The sequence below is a fragment of the Hylobates moloch genome, unplaced genomic scaffold, assembly GCF_009828535.3.
Source record: "Hylobates moloch isolate HMO894 unplaced genomic scaffold, HMol_V3 SCAFFOLD_3, whole genome shotgun sequence".
NCBI classification, from domain to species: domain Eukaryota; kingdom Metazoa; phylum Chordata; class Mammalia; order Primates; family Hylobatidae; genus Hylobates; species Hylobates moloch.
The window spans coordinates 41015274-41037925 of NW_026652278.1; the positions used below are offsets into that span (position 1 = coordinate 41015274).

Consider the following 22652-nt stretch of genomic DNA (forward strand, 5'->3'; position numbering starts at 1 on the left):
GGCAGAGGTTGCAGTGAGCCGAGATCCTGCCATTGCACTCCAGCCTGGGCGACAAAGCAAGACTCCATCTCAAAAAAAAAAAAACCTGATATGCAAGGAGATAGCCCTTGATCCAAAACCAAGAGAAAAGACAGACAATAGAAAGAAAGAAAAAAAAAAAGCACCAGTGCGGTGGTGGGAGAGGTACCGGCAGGAGCAGCGCTGCCGCCGGGGTCTGGGGCTGACCCGTCTGACTTCCCGTCCGTGCCAAGCCCACTCGAGCCGCAGCCATGTCTGGGGACGAGATGATTTTTGATCCTACTATGAGCAAAAAGAAAAAGAAGAAAAAGAAGCCTTTTATGTTAGATGAGGAAGGGGATACCCAAACAGAGATAATCCAGCCTTCAGAAACAAAAGAAGTGGAGCCAGAGCCAACTGAGGACAAAGATTTGGAAGCTGATGAAGAGGACACTAGGAAAAAAGATGCTTCTGGTGATCTAGATGACTTGAACTTCTTTAATCAAAAGAAAAAGAAAAAAACTAAAAAGATATTTGATATTGATGAAGCTGAAGAAGGTGTAAAGGATCTTAAGAGTGAAAGTGATGTTCAAGAACCAACTGAACCAGAGGATGACCTTGACATTATGCTTGGCAATAAAAAGAAGAAAAAGAAGAAGGTCAAGTTCCCAGATGAGGATGAAATACTAGAGAAAGATGAAGTTCTAGAAGAGGAAGACAGCAAAAAAGATGATGGCGTCTCATTCAGTAATCAGACAGGCCCTGCTTGAGCAGGCTCAGAAAGAGACTACACATATGAGGAGCTACTGAATCGAGTGTTCAACATTATGAGGGAAAAGAATCCAGATATGGTTGCTGAGGAGATAAGGAAATTTGTCATGAAACCTCCACAGGTCGTCCGAGTAGGAATCAAGAAAACTTCTTTTGTCAACTTTACAGATATCTGTAAACTATTACATCGTCAGCCCAAACATCTCCTTGCATTTTTGTTGGCTGAATTGGATACAAGTGGTTCTATAGATGGTAATAACCAACTTGTAATCAAAGGAAGATTCCAACAGAAACAGATAGAAAATGTCTTGAGAAGATATATCAAGGAATATGTCCCTTGTCACACATGCCGATTACTGGACACAATCCTGCAGAAGGACACGCGACTCTATTTCCTACAGTGCGAAACTTGTCATTCTAGATGTTCTGTTGCCAGCATCAAAACCAGCTTCCAGGCTGTCATGGGCAAGTGAGCACACCTCCGTGCCAAAGCTAACTAATTTGCTAATCACTGATTTTGCAAAGCGTGTTGTGGAGATGTGGCTGGACATGTTTGCCATCAGAGTGAATATACCGTTGTATTAAAAACAAGATAAAAGATTTTTGGCGAGTGGTTGATTGGTCTGAAGTCCTTACAAGACGCTGATGCTCAAGCTGTTGACATACTCATTGCCTACTTTAACACCTGTCAGAGAAATGTGATATGGGATAAGGAGGTGCTTTTTTAAAATTGTTGATAGACTTCTGTAAAATGCAAGATAAATTAAAGTTATTATAACAGTGAAAAAAAAAAAGCACCATACAGCTAATGGAGCTGCAAAACAAGATTTTGAGACAGGGTCTTGCTCTTTATCTAGGCTGGAGTACAGTGGTGTGATTATATCTCACTGCAACTTCAACTCTTAGGCTCAGGTGATCCTCCCACCTCAGCCTCCCAAGTAGCTAGGACTACAGATGCATGCCACCATACTGGGGTAATTTTTAAATTTTTTGTAGAGACAGGGTCTCCCTATGTTGCCCAGGCTGGTCCTGAACTCTTGGCCTCAAGCAATCCTTCCACCTCGGCCTCCCAAAGTGCAGGGATTATAGGCCAGAGCCACCAGGCCCAGCCCAAACAAGATTTTTAAAAATTGGATTTTCAAAAACTTTAAAGACAAGATGGAGTACTTTGGCTGGAAACTATAAAAAGTAATCGGAAGGAAATTCTAGAATTGAAAAATGCAAAAAATTATAAACAAGATGGATTTACTTACTGGCTAGTCAGTTAAAAAGAGAAAAAGACTGGGTGATAGTTGTAAGAAAATAGTTACAGTTGACCATTGAAAAACATGGGCTTGAACCATGTGGATCCACTTATACGTAGATTTTCTTCCACCTCTGCTGCTCCTGAGACAGCAAGGCTAACCCTTCCTCCTCTTCCTCCTCCCTCTCCTCTTCTTCCTCTTCCTCCTTTTCCTCCTCCTCAGCATGAAGACCATAAGGACAAATACCTTTATGATGATCCACTTCCACTTAATAGTAAATATATTTTCCTTATGTCTTTTTAAATAACATTTTATTCCCTGTAGCTTACCTATTGTAAGAATACAGTATATAATACATATACAAAATATGTGTTAATGGACCGTTTATGTTATCAGTAAGGCTTCCAGTCAACAGTAAGCTATTCATAGCTGAGTTCTGGGGGAGTCAAAAGTTATACAGGGCTGGGCACGGTAGCTCACGCCTGTAATCCCAGCTACTCGGGAGGCTGAGGCAGGAGAATCGCTTGAACCCTGAACCCAGGAGGTGGAGGTTGCAGTGAGCCAAGATCATCCCACTGCGCTCCAGCCTGGCGACAGAGCAAGACTCCATCTTAAAAAAAAAAAAAAAAGTTATACACAAATTTTCAACTGCATGGGGTGGGACAGCACCCCTAACCCCTGCATTATTTAAGGGTCATCTGTTACTAAGGCATGGGTAGGCAAAAGGATGAGAAACATAAAGAGGTTATGGTAAAGAAGTGTAACATACATGTAACTGGCATCTCGGAAAAAAAGAATGGGACTGAAGCTCTATGTATTAGCTCATGCTGCCATAAAATACCATAGAATGGGTGGCTTTTTTTTTTTTAGATGGAGTTTTGCTCAGTCTGGAGCAGAGTGGCGCAACCTCGGCTTACTGCAACCTCCGCCTCCCAGGTTCAAGCCATTCTCGTGCCTCAGCCTCCCAAGTAGCTGAGACTACAGGTGCGTGCTATCATGCCTGGCTAATTTTTGTATTTTTAGTAGAGACGTAGTTTTACCATGTTAGCCAGACTGGTCTCGAACTCCTGACCTCAGGTGATCCTTCTGGCTTGGCCTCCCAAAGTTCTGGGATTATAGATGTGAGCCACCACGCCCAGCCAGAATGGGTGGCTTGAACAGAAATGTTTTCAAATTGTGGAGGCTGGAAGTCTGGGATCAGGGTGCCAGCACAGTTGGGTTCTAGTGAGAGCTCACTTCCTGGCTTGCAGATGGTGCCTTTTCGCTGTGTTCTTACGTGGCAGAGTGGGATGCGAGGTAAAGGGCGCTCTCTGGTATTTCTTTACAAGGACACATTCTGTAGTATCAGAACCCCACCCTCAAGACCTCATTAAACCTTAATTCACTCCTTATAGGCCCTATTTCCAAATACATTCACATTGAGAGTTAGGGCTTCAATATGTGGATTGGGGGGTGGGGAGACACAATTAGGTCTATAGCACTGTATAAACCCTAAGCAGGATACATACAAAGTCACACTGGGGTATATCAGAGCAAAACTGCTAAAAACCAAAGATAAAGAAATAAAACTAACCAAAGAGCAGAGGCAGGTAGATTGCTTTGAGCCCAGGAGTTCAAGACCAGCCTGGGCAATATGGCAAAGCCCTGTCTCTACTAAAAATACAAAAACTAACTGGGCATGGTGGTGCGTGCCTGTATTCTTAGCTACTCAGGAGGCTGAGGTGGGAGGATGGCTTGAGCCCGGGAGATGGAGGTTGGAGTGAGCTGAAATCGTGCCATTGCATTCCAGCCTGAGTGACAGAGCCACACCCTGTCTCAAAGAAAAAAAAAAAAAAAGTTACCAAGGAGAAAAAGATTATTTTCATAGGAACAATAATTAAACTGACTATGATTTTGCAACAGAAAAAGTTGAAACAGACAATGGCATGATGCCTTCAAATTACTGAATGAGGTGAGGTCAGTAGGAATGGTGAAGTAAGGGCCTCTAAAAACCTATTCCTCCATAAAAGCAATGAGAATATTGAGATAACTTGTAAAATAAAAATATTCAGAATTCTGAAATTAACCAAAGCTTTGCAACAACCCAAGGAACTTTTTTTTTTAAAGGCTGTATCTCAGTAAGAATGGTGAGCTTTGTGGTGTTTTAACTTGCCTTATTCTCAACACTCTCCTCAACTCCTCATTAGTCTTCAAAACCAACAGTTCTACAATCATAGTGAAGACCAGTAGCCTAGCAGCCACTTGCTAGGACAGAATGGGTTTGGAGATCCTCAAAATAGCATTATTTGAGAACTGTCCTTATTTGGCCTGTCTGACAATTCCCTGGAAACCCTCATTCACAAGACTTGCCTTGGCCAGCAACAGTGGCTCAGGCCTATAATCCCATTACTTTGGGAGGCTGAGGTGGAAGGATTGTGTGAGGCTAGGCGTTCAAGACCAGCCTGGGCAACAGAGTGAGACACTGCCCCTACAACAAATAAAAAAAAACTAGGTGTGGTGGCACATACCTGTAGTCTCAGCGACTTGGGAGGCTGAAGCAGGAGAATTGCTTGAGCCCAGGAGTTCGAGGCTTCAGTGAGCTATGGTCACACCACTGCACCCCAACCTGGGTGATAGAGCAAGACCCTGTCTCTAAAGAAAAAAAAACAAAACAAATGTTTGCCTTTATTTGACTCAACTCAGACCATGCTCGGTAAGAATAGCCTTTCACCGGGGACATTTGTTGAAAATAATCAGTAGCATGGCTAACATGCAGCTAACTAAGGTAGTGATAACATTTGAGGCAAACAAGCTGCCCCCCAGCCAAAAAAAAAAAAACAAAACCATCAAAAGAAGAGCTGGGGAATGAGGTGTCCATAGGAGGCTTTCAAGACTGCTGACATGACTGGGTGCAGTGGCGCACAACTGTAATCCCAGCACTTTGGGAGGCTGAGACAGGCAGATCACCTGAGGTCAAGAGTTCGAGACCAGCCTGGCCAACATGGTGAAACCCTGTCTCCACTAAAAATACAAAAATTAGGGGCTGGGTGCAGTGGCTCATGCCTGTAATCCAGCACTTTGGGAGGCCAGGGCAGGCGGATCACCTGAGGTTGTGAGTTCGAGACTAGCCTGACCAACATGGTGAAACCCTATCTCTACTAAAAATACAAAAATTAGCCAGGCATGGTGGCGGGCACCTGTAATCCCAGCTACTCGGGAGGCTGAGGCAGGAGAATTGCTTGAACCCAGGAGGCAGAGGTTGCAGTGAGCCGAGATTGTGCCATTGCACTCCAGACAGGGCAACAAAAGCTAAGCTCCATCTCAAAAAAAAAAAAAAACTGCTGACATATTCATGGGACTCCAGAAGGCCACGCACATACATGGGCTTATGTGCATGCTCAAATCTGTCCACATGCCCAGGAAAGACCTAAGAAGGTCCTAAGTTCTAACACAACATCTGGCTGACCTTGAGGCACTGCAAAAAAATGACAAAAGCTAAGTCAGCATTTTTAAATGCTTGCCTGAGTGTGAAGGGTGCCCCAACACAAACATACACAGAGCCTCTTGGAAATGGCTGGGAGGGTAAATAGATTCAGTCATTTAAGTAACTATCTAATCACTAGCTGACCACTAAGCTAAGTGAGCAGAGAATTCGGTGACAAAGAAGACATACTTCACAGATTCATTTGGAAAAGCCACTAAAAAAAAAACCCAATATCAACAACAAAAAAACAACATCAACAAGTCCTTAGAAGGGGAAATAGTTTGATTTCCAGAGTAGTCACATTGTATTATTAGAAATGTCAGTTTTTGGCCTAGCATGGTAGTTCATGCCTGTAATCCCAGCACTTTGAGAGGCCGAGGCAGGTGGGTCATTTGAGGTCAGGAGGTTGAGACCAGCCTGGCCAACATGGTGAAACCTCATCTCTACTAAAAATACAAAAATTAGCCAGGCGTGGTGGCACATGCCTTTAGTCTCAGCTACTCAGGAAACTGAGGCATGAGAACTGCTTAAGTCCGGGAGGCAGAGGTTGCAGTGAGCTGAGATAGCAACAGTGCACTCCAGCCTAGGCAACAGTGAGACTCTGTCTCAAACAACAACAACAACAACAACAAAAAAGAAATGTCAGCTTTCTGTATAAAATTATGAGACAAGCAAAGAAATAAAATATTGTTCTTACACAGGAAAATAGCAATCTATAGAAACCATCCTTGAGGATATTTCAAATGTGTTCAAAGAATTAAAGGAAATCATGTTTTTAAAAATTTTTTAAAGTGCAATAACTGAAATTAAAAATTCACTAGAGGGACTCACAAGCAAATGTGATTAAGCAAAAACCAAGACTCAGCAAACGTCTTTTTGGATCCATTGGATCTCTAGGAAACACCAGAATTATCAGCGAAGAATATATTAAATGGCTCAAGGCCTACCATCAGGCATATTTCTATGGCTTGACAGTAAAACTCCTAGACCTGGTTCCTGTTTCTGCAACAAGGTGTTCCTTTAGAGTCAACGATAACTCACAAACAAAACCTAGAAGTTCATGCAGGAGACATCTTGAAGTTCTTAAAAAAGTCAGTTGAAGAAAAATTGAAGAAAAGTCAATTGTGATTGTCTAGTCTGAGGAACAGAAAGGAAGAAGGATAAATACAAATGAATAGAACATCAGAGACCTGCAGGACATTATCAAGTATACCAACATACACATAATGAGAGTCCTAGTAGAAGAGAAGAGAAAAGGACAGAAATAATATTTGAAGGAACAATTTGCTGAAAAACATTTTTTGCTGAAAAACAAAATAAATTTGCTGAAAAACATTTATCTCCATATCCAAGAAGCTCAATGAACTCCAACTAGGACAAACTTAAAAAGACCCACACCTATACACATCATCATAATCAAACTGTCAAAATCCAAAGAAAAGAGTCTTGAAGAAAGAGAAATGCAATTAATCATTTAGAAGAGCTCCTTCACATGATTAACAGCTGACTTCTTATCAGTAACCATGGAGGCCAGAAAGCCATAGGATGATATTCAAAGTACTGAAAAAAAGACTGTCAACCAAGAATTTTATATCCAACAAAACCAACCTTCAAAGATGAAGCAAAATACAAGTCATTCCCAGATAAACAAAACTGAGACAATTAGTCATTAGCAAACCTATCACACAAGAAATACTAAAGGGAGTCCATCAAGTTGAAATGAAGGAACACTAGACAGTAATTTGAGACCACATGAAGAAATAAAGAGCACTGGTAAAGGTAACTAAATAGATAAATATAAAAGACCATATGAATATATTTTTGCTTATAATTCTTTTTTTCTTTTAAATGATTTTAAAGACTACTGCATAAAGTTATAATTATAAACCTGTGCTGATGGGCACACAAGGTATGAAGAAGTAATTATGACAACATTGCAAAGAAGGGGAAAGGGAACAGAGCTACGTAGAAGCTAGATTTTGTATACTGTTGATATTGAGTTGGTAGTAACCTAAACTAGATTGTTAAATTAAGTTGTTAATTGTAATCTCCAAAACAACAAGGGAAATGACTCAAAAATATACATAGTAAAAAAAAAAAAAGAAATGACAAAGGAATTAAAATGGTATATTAGAAAATATCTATTTAATACAAAAGAGGACAATAATGGAAAATAGAAAGGAAAAATGACATAAGACATATAGAGAACATAGCAAAATGGCAGACATGATTCCTTCCTTAATAGTAATGACATGAAATTGATTAAACAGCCCAGTCAAAAGTAAGAGAATGGCAGAGTGGATTTAAAAAATGATTCAACTATATGTTGTCTTACAAGTGACATACTAGATTCAAAGACATGACTATGTTGAAAGTAAAAGGTTGGCGGCCAGGTGTGGTGGCTCACACCTGTAATCCCAGCACTTTGAGAGGCCAAGGCAGGCAGATCACAAGGTCAGAAGTTTGAGACCAGCCTGGCCAACACAGTGAACCCTGTCTCTACTAAAAATACAAAAATTAGCCAGGTGTGGTGGCATGAGCCTGTAGTCCCAGCTACCCAGGCGGCTGAGGCAGGACCTGGGAGGAGGTTGCAGTGAGCCGAGACCATGCCATTGCCCTCCAGCCTGGGTGACAAGTGAGACTCCATCTCAAAAAAATAAAAAATAAAAAAGATGGCAAAAGCTATACCATGCATACAGTAACTCAGACCTGCAGTGGCTATTCTAATATCCCACAAAATAGATTTTAAGGCAAAAATTGTTACCAGTTATAAAAAGGGATATATTTTAATGATAAAAGTATCAATTTATTAGCAAGGCATAACTACAAACATATGTAATTAACAACAGAACCCCAAAATACATGAAACAAAAAATAACAGAATTGAAGAGAGAAACAGACAATTAAAAAATAACAGTTGGAGACTTAAATATGCCACTTTTACTAAGAAAACAAATAGGCGGGAGATCAAGAGAGTAATAAAAGACTTGAACAATACTATAATCCAATTAGACCTAACAGATTTTTATAGAACATTCCACCGAACAACAGTATAAGATACATTTTTCTCAAGTGGGGATGGAACATTTCCAGGATAGACCATATGTTAGGCTATAAAACATATCTCAATACATTTAAATTGATTGCAGTAATACAAAGTATTTTTCTCCAACTATAATGGAACAAAATTAGAAATAAACAACAGAAGGACATTTGAGAAGTTCACAAATATGAGGAAATTAGACAACACACTCCTAAATAACCCATTGGTAAAAGAAAAAGTCACAAGGGATATTATAAAATACTATGAAAGGAATGAAACAAATATATAACATACCAAAATTTATGGGACGTAACTAAAGCAGTGCTTACGAAGAAATTTATAGTTGTACATACCTACATATATTATATAATTATACCTACATACGTATATGTATGTATGTATATATGTATCAAGTGATCCTCCTGCCTTAGCCTCAGCTGGGACTACAGGTGTTTGTCACCATACTCAGCTAATTTTTTTTTTTTTTTTTTGAAATGGGATCTCATTCCATCACTCAGGCCAGAATGCGGTGGCACAATCTTGGCTCACTGCCACCTCTGCCTCCTGGGTTCAAGCAATCCTCCCATCTCAGCCTCCCCAAGAAGCTGGGAATAGAGACATGCTCCACCACACCCAGCTAATTTTTTCTATTTTTGGTAGAGATGGGGGTCCCACCAGGTTGCCTAGGCTGGTCTCGAATTCCCGAGCTCAAGTGATCTGCCTGCCTTCAACTCCCAAAGTGTTGGATGAAAGGCGTGAGCCACTGCACCCAGCCAAATTTTTAAATTTTTTTTGTTTTGTAGAGATGGGGTCTTGCTATGTTGCCCACGCTGCTCTCACATTCCTGACCTCAAGTGATCCTCCTGCCTCAGCCTCCAGAGTAGCTGAGATTATAGGCACAAGCCACCATTTAAAATTTTCTAGTTTTACATGTGACTTCCTCTTTGATCAGTGGGTTTAGAAGTGTGTTGTTTATCGTTTCTCGGCCGTTTGGCTAAGATCAAGTGTAGAAGTGTGTTGTTTAATTTCCAAATATTTGGACATATTTGGGGAATTAAACTTGACTTAAAATTGAGTTAAACTTCAAGTCAATAATACATAGTTGGAAAATTCCCAACTATGTATTATTGACTTCAAGTTGTATGACTTGTATTGACTTCAAGTTGTATGTATTGACTTCAAGTTGTATGTATTGACTTCATACTTGTATGATTTCAATTCTTTAAAACTTGTGGAGTTGTTTTTTAATGACCCAGAATATAGTTCATATTGTTTGAATGTTTCAGGCACTTCACAAATAATATATTCCCCTATTGTTAGGTGTATTGTTCTATAAATATTCATTAGGTGAAGGTGGTTGACAGAGTTGTCAGGTCTTCAATATCTTTATTGATTTTCTCTCTACTTCTGTTACTTAAAATGCTCAAGTCTCTAGCTATAACTGTGGATTTGTTTATTTCTCCTTTCAGTCCTGTCAGTTTCTAGCACCTCTGTTGTTAGGTACATACATATGTAGAATTGTTATACCTCTTTGTGAATCAACATCTTTATCATTATGTAATGTTCCTTTTTATCCTTGGTGACATTCCTTATTCTAAAGTCAACTTTGGTAGTAATACAGACACTCCAGCTTTCCTTTGATGAGGGTTTGTATATCTTTTCCCATCCTTTTCTTGTTAATCTGTATATATCTTTTCTATTTGAAGTGGGCTTCTTGTAGATAGATTATAATTACTTTTGATCCGATCTGATGATCTATCTTTTAATTAGTTTATTTAAACCGCTTACATTTAATGTGGTTATTGGGATTAAATATATCCATTTGCTACTTCTTTTCTGTTTTTCTTTGTTCTTTGTCCCCTTTTCCTCATTTTCTGTAATTCTAAAATTAACTGAGTACTTTTATGAATCTGCTTTATATCCATTAAAAATTTTGCCTAGTTATTGCCCAAAGGCTTACAATATACATCATGAATTAGTCATGGTCTACTTTCAAAAATTATTATACTGATTCATATATAGTTTAAGAACCCTGGCCAGGTGCAGTGGCTCCTGCCTGTAATCCCAGCACTTTGGGAGGCCGAGGTGGGTGAATCATCTGAGGTCAGGAGTTCGAGACCAGCCTGACCAACATGGAGAAACCCCGTCTCTACTAAAAATACAAAAATCAGCCAGGCATGGTGGCAGGCACCTGTAATCCCAGCTACTCGGGCGGCTGAGGCAGGAGAATCACTTGAACCTGGGAGGCAGAGGTTGCAGTGAGCCGAGATTGCGCCATTGCACTCCAGCCTGGGCAACAAGAACAAAACTCTGTCTCAAAAACAAACAAGAAAAAGAGTATCACTCTGTCACTCAGGCTGAAGTGCAGTGGTGCAATCTCGGCTCACTGCAACCTCCGCCTCCCAAGTTCAAACGATTCTCCTGCCTCAGCCTCCCGAGTAGCTGGGATTACAGGCGCCCAACACCACACCTGGCTATTTTTTGTATGTTTAGTAGAGATGGGGTTTCACAATGTTGCTCAGGCTGGTCTCAAACTGTTGTCCTCAGGTAATCCGCCCTCCTTGGCCTCCCAAAGTGCTGGGATTACAGGCTAGTTCCAACATATTTCCAACACCCCAGAAGAAAACCCCATACCCATTAGGCAGTCACTCTTCATTCCCCTCACACCAGATTTAACCACCACCAGTCTGCTGATTCTATGAATTTACCTATTCTGGATATTTCATAAAACTGGAATCATAGAATATGTGAACTTTTGTGTCTTCTTTCACTTAGCATAATGTTTTTGAGGTTTATCCATATGGTAGCATGTATCTGTACTTCATTTTTATGGCTGAGTTCTCTATCATATGTATATAATCATTTTGTTTATCCGTTCATATATTGATGGGTTGTTTACACCATTGGGTCATTGTGAATAGTGCTGCTATAGCATCTGTGTATAAATTTTTGTGGATGCATGTTTTCTTTTCTCTTGGGCAGACAGCTAGGAATGGAATTGCTGGGCTATATGGTAATTCTGTTTATCTTTTTCAGGAACCACCGAACTCTTTGTCTACAGTGGCTGAACCATTTTACATTCCCATGAGCAATGTACAAGGTTCCCATTTTCAGGCTGGGCAGGGTGGCTCATGCCTGAAATCTTAGTATTTTGGGAGGCCAAGACAGGTGGATCACTTGAGATCAGGAGCTCAAGACTAACCTGGGCAACATGGCGAAACCCCATTTCTACTAAAAATATAAAAATTAGCCAGAAAAAAAATTAGCTGGGTGTGATGGTGGGCACCTGTAATCCCAGCTACTCCAGAGGCTGAGGCAGGAGAATCACTGGAACCCAAAAGGCGGAGGTTGCAGTGAGCTGAGAGCGCCACTGCACTCCAGCCTGGGTGACAGAACAACACTCCATCTCAGAAAACAAAAAGGTTCCCATTTTCCAGCATCCCCAACACTTTTTTTTTTCTGTATTTTTTGTTATAGCCATCCTTCTGGATGTGAAGTGGTATCTCACTGTGATTTGGATTTGCATTTCTCTGATTGCCACTGTCTTTCTGCTTCCAAGATCCTCTCTTCAGTTTTGGACAGTTTATGTATGTCTTGACATGGATCTCTCCTGACTTATCCTATTTGGAGTTCCGCAAACTTCTTGGATGGGTACATTCAAGTGTTTTCACAAATTTGAGGTGTTTGGGGCCATTATTTCTTCAAATATTCTTTCTGCCCCTTTCTCTCTCTTCTCCTTCTGAAACTCCTATTTTGCAAAGGTTGGTATGCTTGGTAGTAATCCACAGGTTTCTTAAATTGCTTCTTTCCTTTGTTCTTTTCCTCAGATGGATAATTTCAACTGATCTACCTTCAGCTTCACTGATTCTTTCTACTGTCTGGCCACATCTGCTATTAGAACCATTTTTCCCCCCTTTTTATTGTACTTTTCAGCTAATTTTTATGGTTCTTTTTTATAATTTCTTTGACAGTCTCTATGAGACATTGTTTCCCTGTATTCCCTTAGCTCTTTGAGCACTTTTGAGACAGTTGATTTACAAATTTTGTCTTAAAGAAGTCCAATGTCTATGCTTCCTCAGTTTATTCTAACTTTTTCTGTGAGTGGGCTATACTTTCTTTGCATGCTTCATAGTTTTTTGTTGAAAGCTGAATATTACTTTACTATTAACTCTGGAAACCAGATTCTTCACTCCTCAGGGTTTTTGTTACTTGCTATGGGTTGTAGTGGTTTGTTTAGTGACATATATATTTAGAGACAAGGTCTCACTCTGTTCCCGAGGCTGGAATGCAGTGGCACAATCATAGCTCACTGCAGCCTCAAACCCCTGGGCTCAATCGATCCTTCCACCTCAGCCTCCCAAGTGGTTGGGACTATAGGCCTGTGCCACCATGCCCAACTAATTAAAAAAATTTTTTTCTTTTATAGAGACGAGCTCTCACTATGTTGCCCGGGCAGGTCTCGAACTCCTGGGTTCAAGTGATCCTCCCACCTCGGCCTCCCAAAGTACTGAGATTACAGGCGTGAGCCACAGCACCAGGTCCTAGTGACTTTTCTGACCTGTTTTTGTAAAGTTTCTGTTCTTTGACTTACACGGTCTGTAAGATGTCTTCCTTTTGCTTGCGTTCAGCCAGTGTGTGAGATTTCTTTGAAAACTGTTTGCCCCAAAGATTGACAAAGGAAGAAAAAAACCCTCAGTTTTTGCTGATTGGCTGTCTTGGGACACACCTTCAGTGCCTATCCGGGCCATCTGAAATTGGCCTTAGCCTTTACTTCCTGCTTGCACTGAGTTTACACATCAGCCAGACATGAAATCTTGGGGTCTTCTCAGGTTTGAATGTGCAGACTGACCTGGGAATGTGCATGGCTTTCTAAATCCCCCAATATACATGGGTGCTTTTGAATAACCTAATTTCCCTAAGAAATTCTGCTGCTTTCCTCTCAGGCTTTAGGCACTCCTTTGTTTACCTCAACTGTAGTTTTTTGCCTCGGGTGGCAGCGGGTTGTTCATTTGCCTTACAATATTTAGAGACAAACCTGCCAATTTCCCACCATGATTGAGTTCTGAGTTAGATGAAACAAACAAATGCAGGTGCCTTTTGTCAGTCCTCGAGGCTGCCAGACAGGTCAGAACAATCTTTCAAGAATAAAATCTCTGGGGCTGGGTGCGGTGGCTCACGCCTATAATCCAAGCACTTTGGGAAGCCGAAAAGGGTGGACCACCTGAGGTCAGGAGTTTGAGACCAGCCTGGCCAACATGGTGAAACCCCGTCTCTACTAAAAATAGAAAAATTAGCTGGGTGTCGTGGTGTATGCCTGCGGTCCCAGCTACTTGGGAGGCCGAGGCATGAATTGCTTGAACCCGGGAGGTTGCAGTGAGCCGAGATCATGCCAATGCACTCTGGCCTGGGTGAGAGTGAGACTGTCTCCAAAAAAAAAAAAAAAATCTCTCTTCTCCCTAGGAACCCAAGACCAGGACCCCACGCTGAGAATGTGGTCTGTGTGTCTTCAAGACTGTTGCAGAGCTGAGAATGGGGAAAGGGCAAGTAAAACACTGCCAAGCTTTCCTTCTCTTTTTAGGTTGCCTTTTTCTTGATTTAGCAAATGCTTGGTGCTGTAAACTATTTTCCTGGGTTCTGACAAAGTTGTTTCTGAATGTTTTTGCTTGATTTTTCAATGTTTCTGTGGAGGAAAAGGTCCCTGAAGCTACCTACTTGGCCATTTTTGCTGATGCTACTCTTGGTTACATTCTGAGGGCCCGACATTGTGTATGAAAATTGGTAGAGCTAATTTATGGCTCTGGATGTTAAAAATTATTTTTGCTTCTGTGAGGCAGTGAAATTAGTTTCATCAGCATTCTCAGATAACTTTTAAACAGTCATGGAATGAGATGACTTAAAGCTGGACTTCAGGCTGTGTGAGGGCTTACTTCTCACTAACCTTGCACCTAGGATAGCCCCTTGGAGTGCAACTAAAAGCCTGCATGTTTACTAGGCTCCTTCTTCTTTGGTGGTACCTGCATAGTTTATTTTGGGAATGTGAATGCAGCTTGCCTAGCTCTCTAAACATACCCATTGCCAGATAAGAAATTATGGAGCAAGCAGGTTAATGTAGAAACCACATTTATTAACCATGGATTTACTGAGGGCAGTTTATTAGATATTATTCATAGCTTATGCTGACATCTGATTTTGCGGAGAAATTATAGCCATTATTTTATTAAGATAATTCTACAAGATCAATTTAGTTTCTTGAAGTAGCATATATTCAATTCTTCAATAGGGTTTGGTTTAATTTAGCTATCAAAGTCAAATGTCTCTAAACTTTACACACTAAACTCATCATGGGCAGAAAATTTATTCTTTGTACATATTCCTTCTAAGTGTTTTGGTTCTTCAAGCTGAAACATCTCAACTTCCAGAAATATGGTTGCCCGATCAAAAATACCAGCGTCCTTCTAAGGGTTAAGATTTGAATCGAGAAAAAGATACATATACATATTTTATTATATACAAACAAGCAACAACAAAAAGTTTCATCATGTAAACAAAAGAATATAAATTATAGACATAATTGGAAGTTTCAAAAAGTCCTTAAATCATTGTGAGCTTCTCCAAAAGACACAGGTCTTGGAGTGTGGGCACAGAGCCATTAGTCAGATGTCTGGGTGGTCTCCCATAATAGCAATGTATACTCCAAAGAAGTGGGCTTTTTGTGAACTCTGTCAGGGTGAATGAGTTAGGCCTCTTAAAGGAATGAAATGCTTTCACATCTGGGGCAACAAGTGAAAAATATTGAAAGGAGGGATACAACTAGGGTTAGATTTATTGTTGACAGTGATTTTAGAAATAACCACTAAAGAGGTGTTAAAAGATTTCTAGATAAAATTCTGGCTACCGAAAATAAGAAAGGATACCTTTTGTAGCTCTACAAATGGTTTGGTGAAAAATAAAAAGGGAAACAGCGAGCCGAGGAGAAAGCGAAATAGGGAAGTCTAGGGAGGAGGCAAGAAAATACACAAGTCATAGCAAGAAAAAAAACATGAGATGGTCCTTTCTAAGGCCAGGTGTTGGTGATATTTACCTATGTAAGCTCAAGCCGAGAAGAGTACAGTTCTTATATATTCATTACTTAATAATATACAAGAAAAATACTTTTCATTCATTTGTTATAAAAGAACTACTTTATATGAAAACTAGAAATATGTATTTACATTGCAAATCCCAAATGAAACCCAATTTAATACAAAGTGAACTATAGGGATGACAGAAAAATGGGTAGATATCAAAATTCAACTAAATTTACAGTACTGCCTGATATCTTTTTTAAATTTTGTTTTTGAGACCGAGTCTTGCTCTGTTGCCCAGGCTGGAGTGTAGTGGTGTAATCTCGGCTCACTGCAACCCCTGCTTCCTGGGTTCAAGTGATTCTCGTGCCTCAGCCTCCCCAGTAGCTGGGATTACAGGAGTGTGCCACCACGCCCGGCTAATTTTTAACAGAGACGAGGTTTTGCCAAGTTGGCCAGGCTGGTCTCAAACTCCTGGGATCAAGCAATCCACCCGCCTCAGCCTCCCAAAGTGCTGGGATTACAGGCATGAGCCACCGTGCCCGGCTGATATATATATTCTTTATACACAAGACTCAAGTTCTGGGGTTTCAGGTTTTATTTTTAAGTTTTCTTTAAAAATAAAATTGCCAACCCCCAAGTGAATTAAAGGTTGATCTGGGCTCGCAGAGGTAATCTGCTCTTTGTAACCAAGTGCTCTGTAGTTTCTTCCACTTTAGACCTCTCCAGTGTGTTAATGCCTCTGTTTTCTTTGTCTTTTCCATGTGATTTTTTATGCTGTGGATTTAAGGGGGGAAAATTAAGTCAATATAAAGTAACATTTGATACACATTAACTACACTCTATTTTCAAAGTTCTCTGGGTTATAGGCAAAAAAACTTAAGTGTAGAAAAGCAGAAAAGGTTCAGCACAAGTTTGAGCCAACAATTTGGCAAGTAGCGTCAAATGCCTTCTGTATTTGATCACTAATGGAAGGAGCAGAGTGAAAGAAATATTAATTTTCTGTGTTATTTTCTAAGACATAGTTACAGATTTTACTCCAGGGTAGTGCTTCTCATCAGGGAGTGATTCTGCTCCCACAGCACGTCCCACAGGGGACGTTTGGCAATGCTTAAGAGACTTTTTTGGTGTTACAATCAGGGAGTGCTACTGGCTTTGAGTGAGTATTCACATAGTAAACTGTTTTTCTTGTGTACCGACATAGTACAGTTCACGGGAAAGCCCATCACAACAAAGAATTATCCAGTTTAAAATGCCAATAGCACTGCTGTCAAGAAACCCTGCTCTAAGGAAACAGATTTGCTGTCATGCAGAAAAGTCAATTCTGTTTTAAGCAGAGAAACTGGTATATGGGCCACCTTAAAAACACTTTTGCTTGTTTTTTAAAATTGTATTTTATTTGTAAAACCTATTTCATGTTCCTCATTTGGAAGTTCTATTTCATTGGAACCATACTTACCCATACAGAACATTAATGGACTGGTAACATTCACTGTACACTCAGTCATCAATGCTGAGACAAATTATAAACCAACTTTTAAAGTTTTAAACCCAGAGAAAATCCCCACATCACACTGCTACTAGGGAAAAGATCATTTCTGAACTTCAGCTGAAGGTCTAAAACCCCATCCCAAACCCTTTCTGGTACTGTAGGGACTTCCTTGCCATAGCTGAATCACTAAGCCTAATTCAAAATGCCACAGATAATAATAATAAAAGAATTTCTGACCAGGAATTAAGTAGTCACCAGGTTCTCTTATCCTTCCCCCTTTCCTAACTTTATAAGATAGAAGAAAAGGATGAAAACTGAAAGAAACATATTTATAGTTCTCTAATAGTAAGGAATAAAGCAAAAGGTGGCAAGAATTCGGGAATAACATTGCCCAGAGGAAGACAGGGAGGAATTTATGAGAATCTGAGTTGGAACTTTGTTAACTGTTGAAAGCAGGGATGGAGAATCTTTAGACCTTAAGGAAAGGAGCTGTAGATCTATTAAAAACAGTTACAGGCTGAGCGCAGTGGCTCACGCTTGTAATCCCAGCACTTTGGGAGGCCGAGGCGGGCGGATCACCTGAGGTCGGGAGTTCGAGACTAGCCTGACCAACATGGAGAAACCCCTTCTCTACTAAAAATACAAAATTAGCCAGGTGTGGTGGTGCATGCCTGTAATCCCAGCTACTCGGGAGGATGAGGCAAGAGAATCACTAGAACCCGGGAGGCGGAGATTATGGTGAGCCAAGATCACGCAATTGCACTCTGGCCTGGGCAACAAGAGCAAAACTCCGTCTCAAAAACAAAAAAACAAAACAAAACACACACACACACAAAAACAGGTACAAGCAGCCAGGCGCAGTGGTTCATGCCTGTAATGCCAGCATTTTGGGAGGCTGAGGTAGGAGGGCTGCTTGAGGCCGAGTTCAAGACCAATCTGGCCAACATAGCAAGACCCTGTCTCTCTATATATTTTTTAAAAAAAAGGTACAAGCATATGCATCTCAGAAGTAGAACTTCAACTGTAAATGTAGATACCAATGTCCTACGTAAGGAAATTTTTCCTTCACACACTCTGTCTAGGCTTGTACCTTCAAATTAGAGGAAAAGATACCAGCACTTTATAGAGCCTCACTTGGAAGTTGTATTTCACTGGAATCCTCCTACTTACCCACAGAGAACATTAAGGGATTGGTGACATTTATTGTGTACTCAGTCATCAATGCTGAGATGAATCATAAACCAACTATGTTCTCAACAGTATTAAAAAGTGGGTAGCAGGGGCCGGGCCGGTGGCTCACACCTGTAATCCCAGCACTATGGGAGGCTGAGGCAGGCGGATCACCTGAGGTTGGGAGTTCGAGACCAGCCTGACCAACACAGAGAAACACCCTCTACTAAAAAAAAAAAAAAAATACAAAATTAGCCAGGCATGGTGGCACATGCCTGTAATCCTGGCTACTCGGGAGGCTGAGGCAGGAGAATCACTTGAACCCAGGAGGTGGAGGTTGCGGTGAGCCAAGATCACGTCATTGCACTCCAACCTGGGCAACAAGAGCGAAACTCTGTCTCAAAAAAAAAAAAAGTAAAGAAAAAAAGTGGGTAGAGGGCCGGGCACAGTGGCTCACGCCTGTAATCCCAGCACTTTGGGAGGCTGAGGAGGGTGGATAACTTGAGGTCAGGAGTTTGAGACCAGCCTGGCCCACATAGTGAAACCCTGTCTCTACTAAAAATACAAAAAAAATTAGCCAGGTATGGTGGTGCATGCCTGTAATCCGAGCTACCCGGGAGGCTGAGTCAGGAGAATCACTTGAACTCGGGAGGTGGAGGTTGAGTGAGCCAAGATCGTGCCATTCCACTTCGGCCTGGGTGACTCAGTCTCAAAAAAAAAAAAAAAAAAAAAGTGGGTAGGACAGGTCACAGGATTTAATTACATTGGATTAGAGCAGGCAAGGTGCTCAGGAAACATGGGGCAACAGTTCACAAGACAAAAGCCTCAGGCAGGAGAAATCACTAATATAACCTAAGAGGCTTCCAGTCTCTCAATCTTTTCAATCACTTTGCCTTCAAAGTCTGATTATGGGCAGAGATAGGTTCCAAGACTTACATGTCAAAGGTAGAAGGAAGAGAAATGACTGCTCTCAGTGTCCGAGTATATAGGAAGGAGAAAAGGAATAAATACAATAGCTAAAGATTATCAGCTAAGGATGTAGATTAAGTCAAATTCTGCCTTCATTTATTCTTCAGAAAACCCCTTATCAATATCAGATTTTTGTAAATAATTCAAATCAAAAGCGTTAACAAGCCATCCTAAGGAATAATTGAAAGGTTTTTGTTGTTCTACTCACCACGAATAATACCTTTATACTGAATAGTAAATGAATGACTTACATCAGATATGGAAGGGTTATCTGATATGATATACCTGGAAAAATGGAACCCCACCAATTGATGAACAATCCACACCAGCATCTACAGATGGCTCTTGACTTAGAGGTTCTTCAGTATACTGCCCCAGAACTGCCTCTTCTACATCTACATCCTAAAAGAAGAAACTGGATGAGTGACTAAGTCCAAGGGCTTAAAAGTCATCACAAGAGTAACAACAGTTTTCTTCTTTGAATATAACACAATGCCCATGGTATAATATAAAAGTTAAACCTCAACAAAATTATTAGAAAGTCTACAAATTAATGAAAATAATTCCTAATATATTTTTATAGAGAGTAGAGGTTCCTATATAACAATGTTACTAAGCATAATACTAAGTATTGGCTATTATTATCTACTAGCATAATTTAAAAACTAGTAAGATTAAAAGAAACAAGCCTAGGGGCCAGGCCTATCATTAATGAGAGGCAGGGTAAGATTGAGGGGTAAACCGTAAAATTCTTCACATGAAGTCAACCACATCAAGAGTTCATAAAATAGTTCTATTATAAAATTATGATCCTTTAAATTTACCGGAATTGTCTCTTCTTCATTGTTTTCTGAACAGTTTAGCATCATGAACAGCTCAGGCTGTTTCCTTTTCAACTGATCAAGGAGATGTTCACGTGGTTCAGTTCTTACCAGTGTTGATGGATATAAATAATTTTTCCTCTGTGGTGTTGTACCTTTAATGGACATTAGATAAGAGTTGTAAAAATTAAAGTATGAGATGTAAATATAAAAAAAAAACCTAAAACTTCATAATTAATCTTGTCTTCTAAAAATATAAAATATAAAAATATAATTGCCATATGATGATCAATCTTGCTACCTGTCATTGTTTGCAACTAACAATATTTTCTAATTTGACAACAGACTTTACTGTTTTCAAGATTCATCCTACTCTCTAAAACATGAAGTTTACCATCTCTAAGGATATATAAAAGATGTGTTATAAGCTCTAAAAGGAGTTATAGTGTTCTGAAAAAAATGGCAGCATTATTGGAATGAATAGATTTCCCAACATGATTACTTTGATAGGAGTAATCATTTCACTATAAATGTGGTGTGGTGGTTAAATATTAACTAGATATATATATATTATGTTGCCTAGGCTGGTCTTGAACTCCTGGGCTCAAACGATCCTCCTGCCTTGGCCTCCCAAAGTGCTGGGATTATAGGCGTGAGTCACCGCATCAGGCCCCCAGTTATATTTCTCTGTAATGAGCTCATGCTCTCATAATTTACAAAAGTACTTGCCTTTTCACTCAACATTTACATTCCTAACTTCATTGAAAAGTAGACAGTAAATCTTACAGGTCTCTTGGGGAAAAAATAAACCAACATTCTATGCAGCACCATCCCCTTTTAACAATTGCTTTTTAAATTAAAAAAAAAAAAGTTTTGTGATATAATTTACATACCATAAAACACTCATTTTATGTGTACAATTCAGTCGATTTTAGTGAGTTTACAGGGTGTGCAACCATCACCACAATACAGTGAAGAACCCAATTATTCATGCTGTGTAAAACAGCTTGTTACATCTCTTCCATGAAGACCTCCCTGAAATCATTACAGCCTACAATGATCTTTGCCATATCTGCTCTCTCAAAATGTTGATTCCTAAATGCTAATGGTCCACGGTGATCCCTGATCTCTTAAAACAGGGATTCCTAAATGGCAATAGTCTATGACAAAATGAGAGGGACACAGAACAAAATGCACAATGTGGTAAACTTTGCATTAAACTAGACTTAGTTATATCTCTCTCATATTTGTGGTATTAAAATGTCCTTTTACAAACAGTGCTAGGTTTGTAGTTGTTTTTAAAATATCCCCTATTAACAAAGTCAACTCCCTGAATGTATGTGAAATTTTACTGAATTGTGATACCACCTGTATCATGACACTCGATTAAAACTATTTTAAGGTTCCAGTTTTCCCATTTTGAGTTGATTACAGTGAGATGGTAAATTCCTGTCAGGCAATGGAAGGACCTAATTTTTCTGAACATCTGACACTACACAGAGTTGAATTCGACTTCAAAAAATTTAACAATTCTATTTCTCTTTTAAAGTACCTGTTGGGATATCCAGTTTCAGATCCTGTTCCAGAAAGCAATTAAGCTTAGTCAAACCAATTTTTATGGTTTCATTAAGTTCTAGATTTTGTGCTATCAATTTATCTTCATCAATAGTCATCTGATCAAGAAAAATGTTACGCTGTTTCTCATGAGCTGCCTTATGTCCATTTGATTTCTCAGTGATGTCTGAACTTGAAGCCTCACAACATTGGTTTACAACCTGTAAATGATGCAAATAAGTGTTTATTACTAAAACTAAAGTTGCCAGTGTTTTATTCAATATCATATTTTCCCTTACCTTTTCCATAATTTTTTTTTTTTTTTTGAGACAAGTCTCACTCTGTTGCTCAGGCTAGAGTGCAGTGGCATGACTAGTGCTCACTACAGCCTTGACCTCCCAGGCTCAAGCCATCCTCCCATCTCAGCCTCCCAGGTAGCTGGGACTACAGGCATGTACCACCATGCCTGGATAATTTTTGTATTTTTTGAAGAGATGGCGTTTCACCATGTTGCCCAAGTTGGTCTCAAACTCCTAGGCTCAAGCAATCTGCCCACCTTGGCCTCCAAAGATTACAGGCATGAGCCACCACGCCTGGCCTTCAGTAATAAAAGATTTAAAAACACATACAAAAGTAGAGAGAACAGTATAATTAACGCCCTTGTATTCATTACCCAGCTTCAACGTTTACCAACAAGTGGAGTACAAACATTTACCAACAGGACTGGCCACTTAACTCCTCCACAAACCCAGGATTATTTTGAAACAAATCCTGTATCATTTCATCCATTTACTTCAGCATGTATCTCTAAGAGGTAAGAGCACTTTAAGACCACTATCACATCTAAAAAGGTTAACACTGATTCCTTCCAATCAAATGTCTAGTCCATGTTCAAACTTCACCAATTGTCTCAAATGTGTGTCACAATTGCTTTGTTTGAACCAGAATTCACCACTAGATTTGGTTTATAGTTGACTATATAATTTATCATCCAAATTGGGACACCTTTTAGAGTGAAAGGGCCCATTCTTAATAATCATTCTAATACAACAATGTCAACAAGG

General features: G+C 39.9%; 1 protein-coding gene and 2 pseudogenes across 1 annotated transcript in view; 2 read left to right on the forward strand and 1 right to left on the reverse strand.

Moving 5' to 3' along the window:
• Nucleotides 1-201: 201 nt before the first annotated feature.
• Nucleotides 202-1268, forward strand: LOC116478683 (eukaryotic translation initiation factor 2 subunit 2-like; annotated as a pseudogene).
• An 8224-nt stretch (nt 1269-9492) lies between these two features.
• On the forward strand, nt 9493-9654 carry LOC116466248 (U2 spliceosomal RNA; annotated as a pseudogene).
• A 4956-nt stretch (nt 9655-14610) lies between these two features.
• The window catches only part of KIF11 (kinesin family member 11), a 63843-nt gene continuing 55801 nt past the window's right edge, over nt 14611-22652 (reverse strand). The window contains exons 19-22 of the mRNA XM_032136677.2: nt 21587-21809; nt 20038-20189; nt 19499-19615; nt 14611-16359 (exon numbers count right to left, since the gene is read on the reverse strand). Of these exons, the coding sequence (XP_031992568.1) occupies nt 16228-16359; nt 19499-19615; nt 20038-20189; nt 21587-21809 (624 nt within the window). The 3' untranslated portion in view covers nt 14611-16227. The remainder of the gene's footprint in view (nt 16360-19498; nt 19616-20037; nt 20190-21586; nt 21810-22652) is intronic.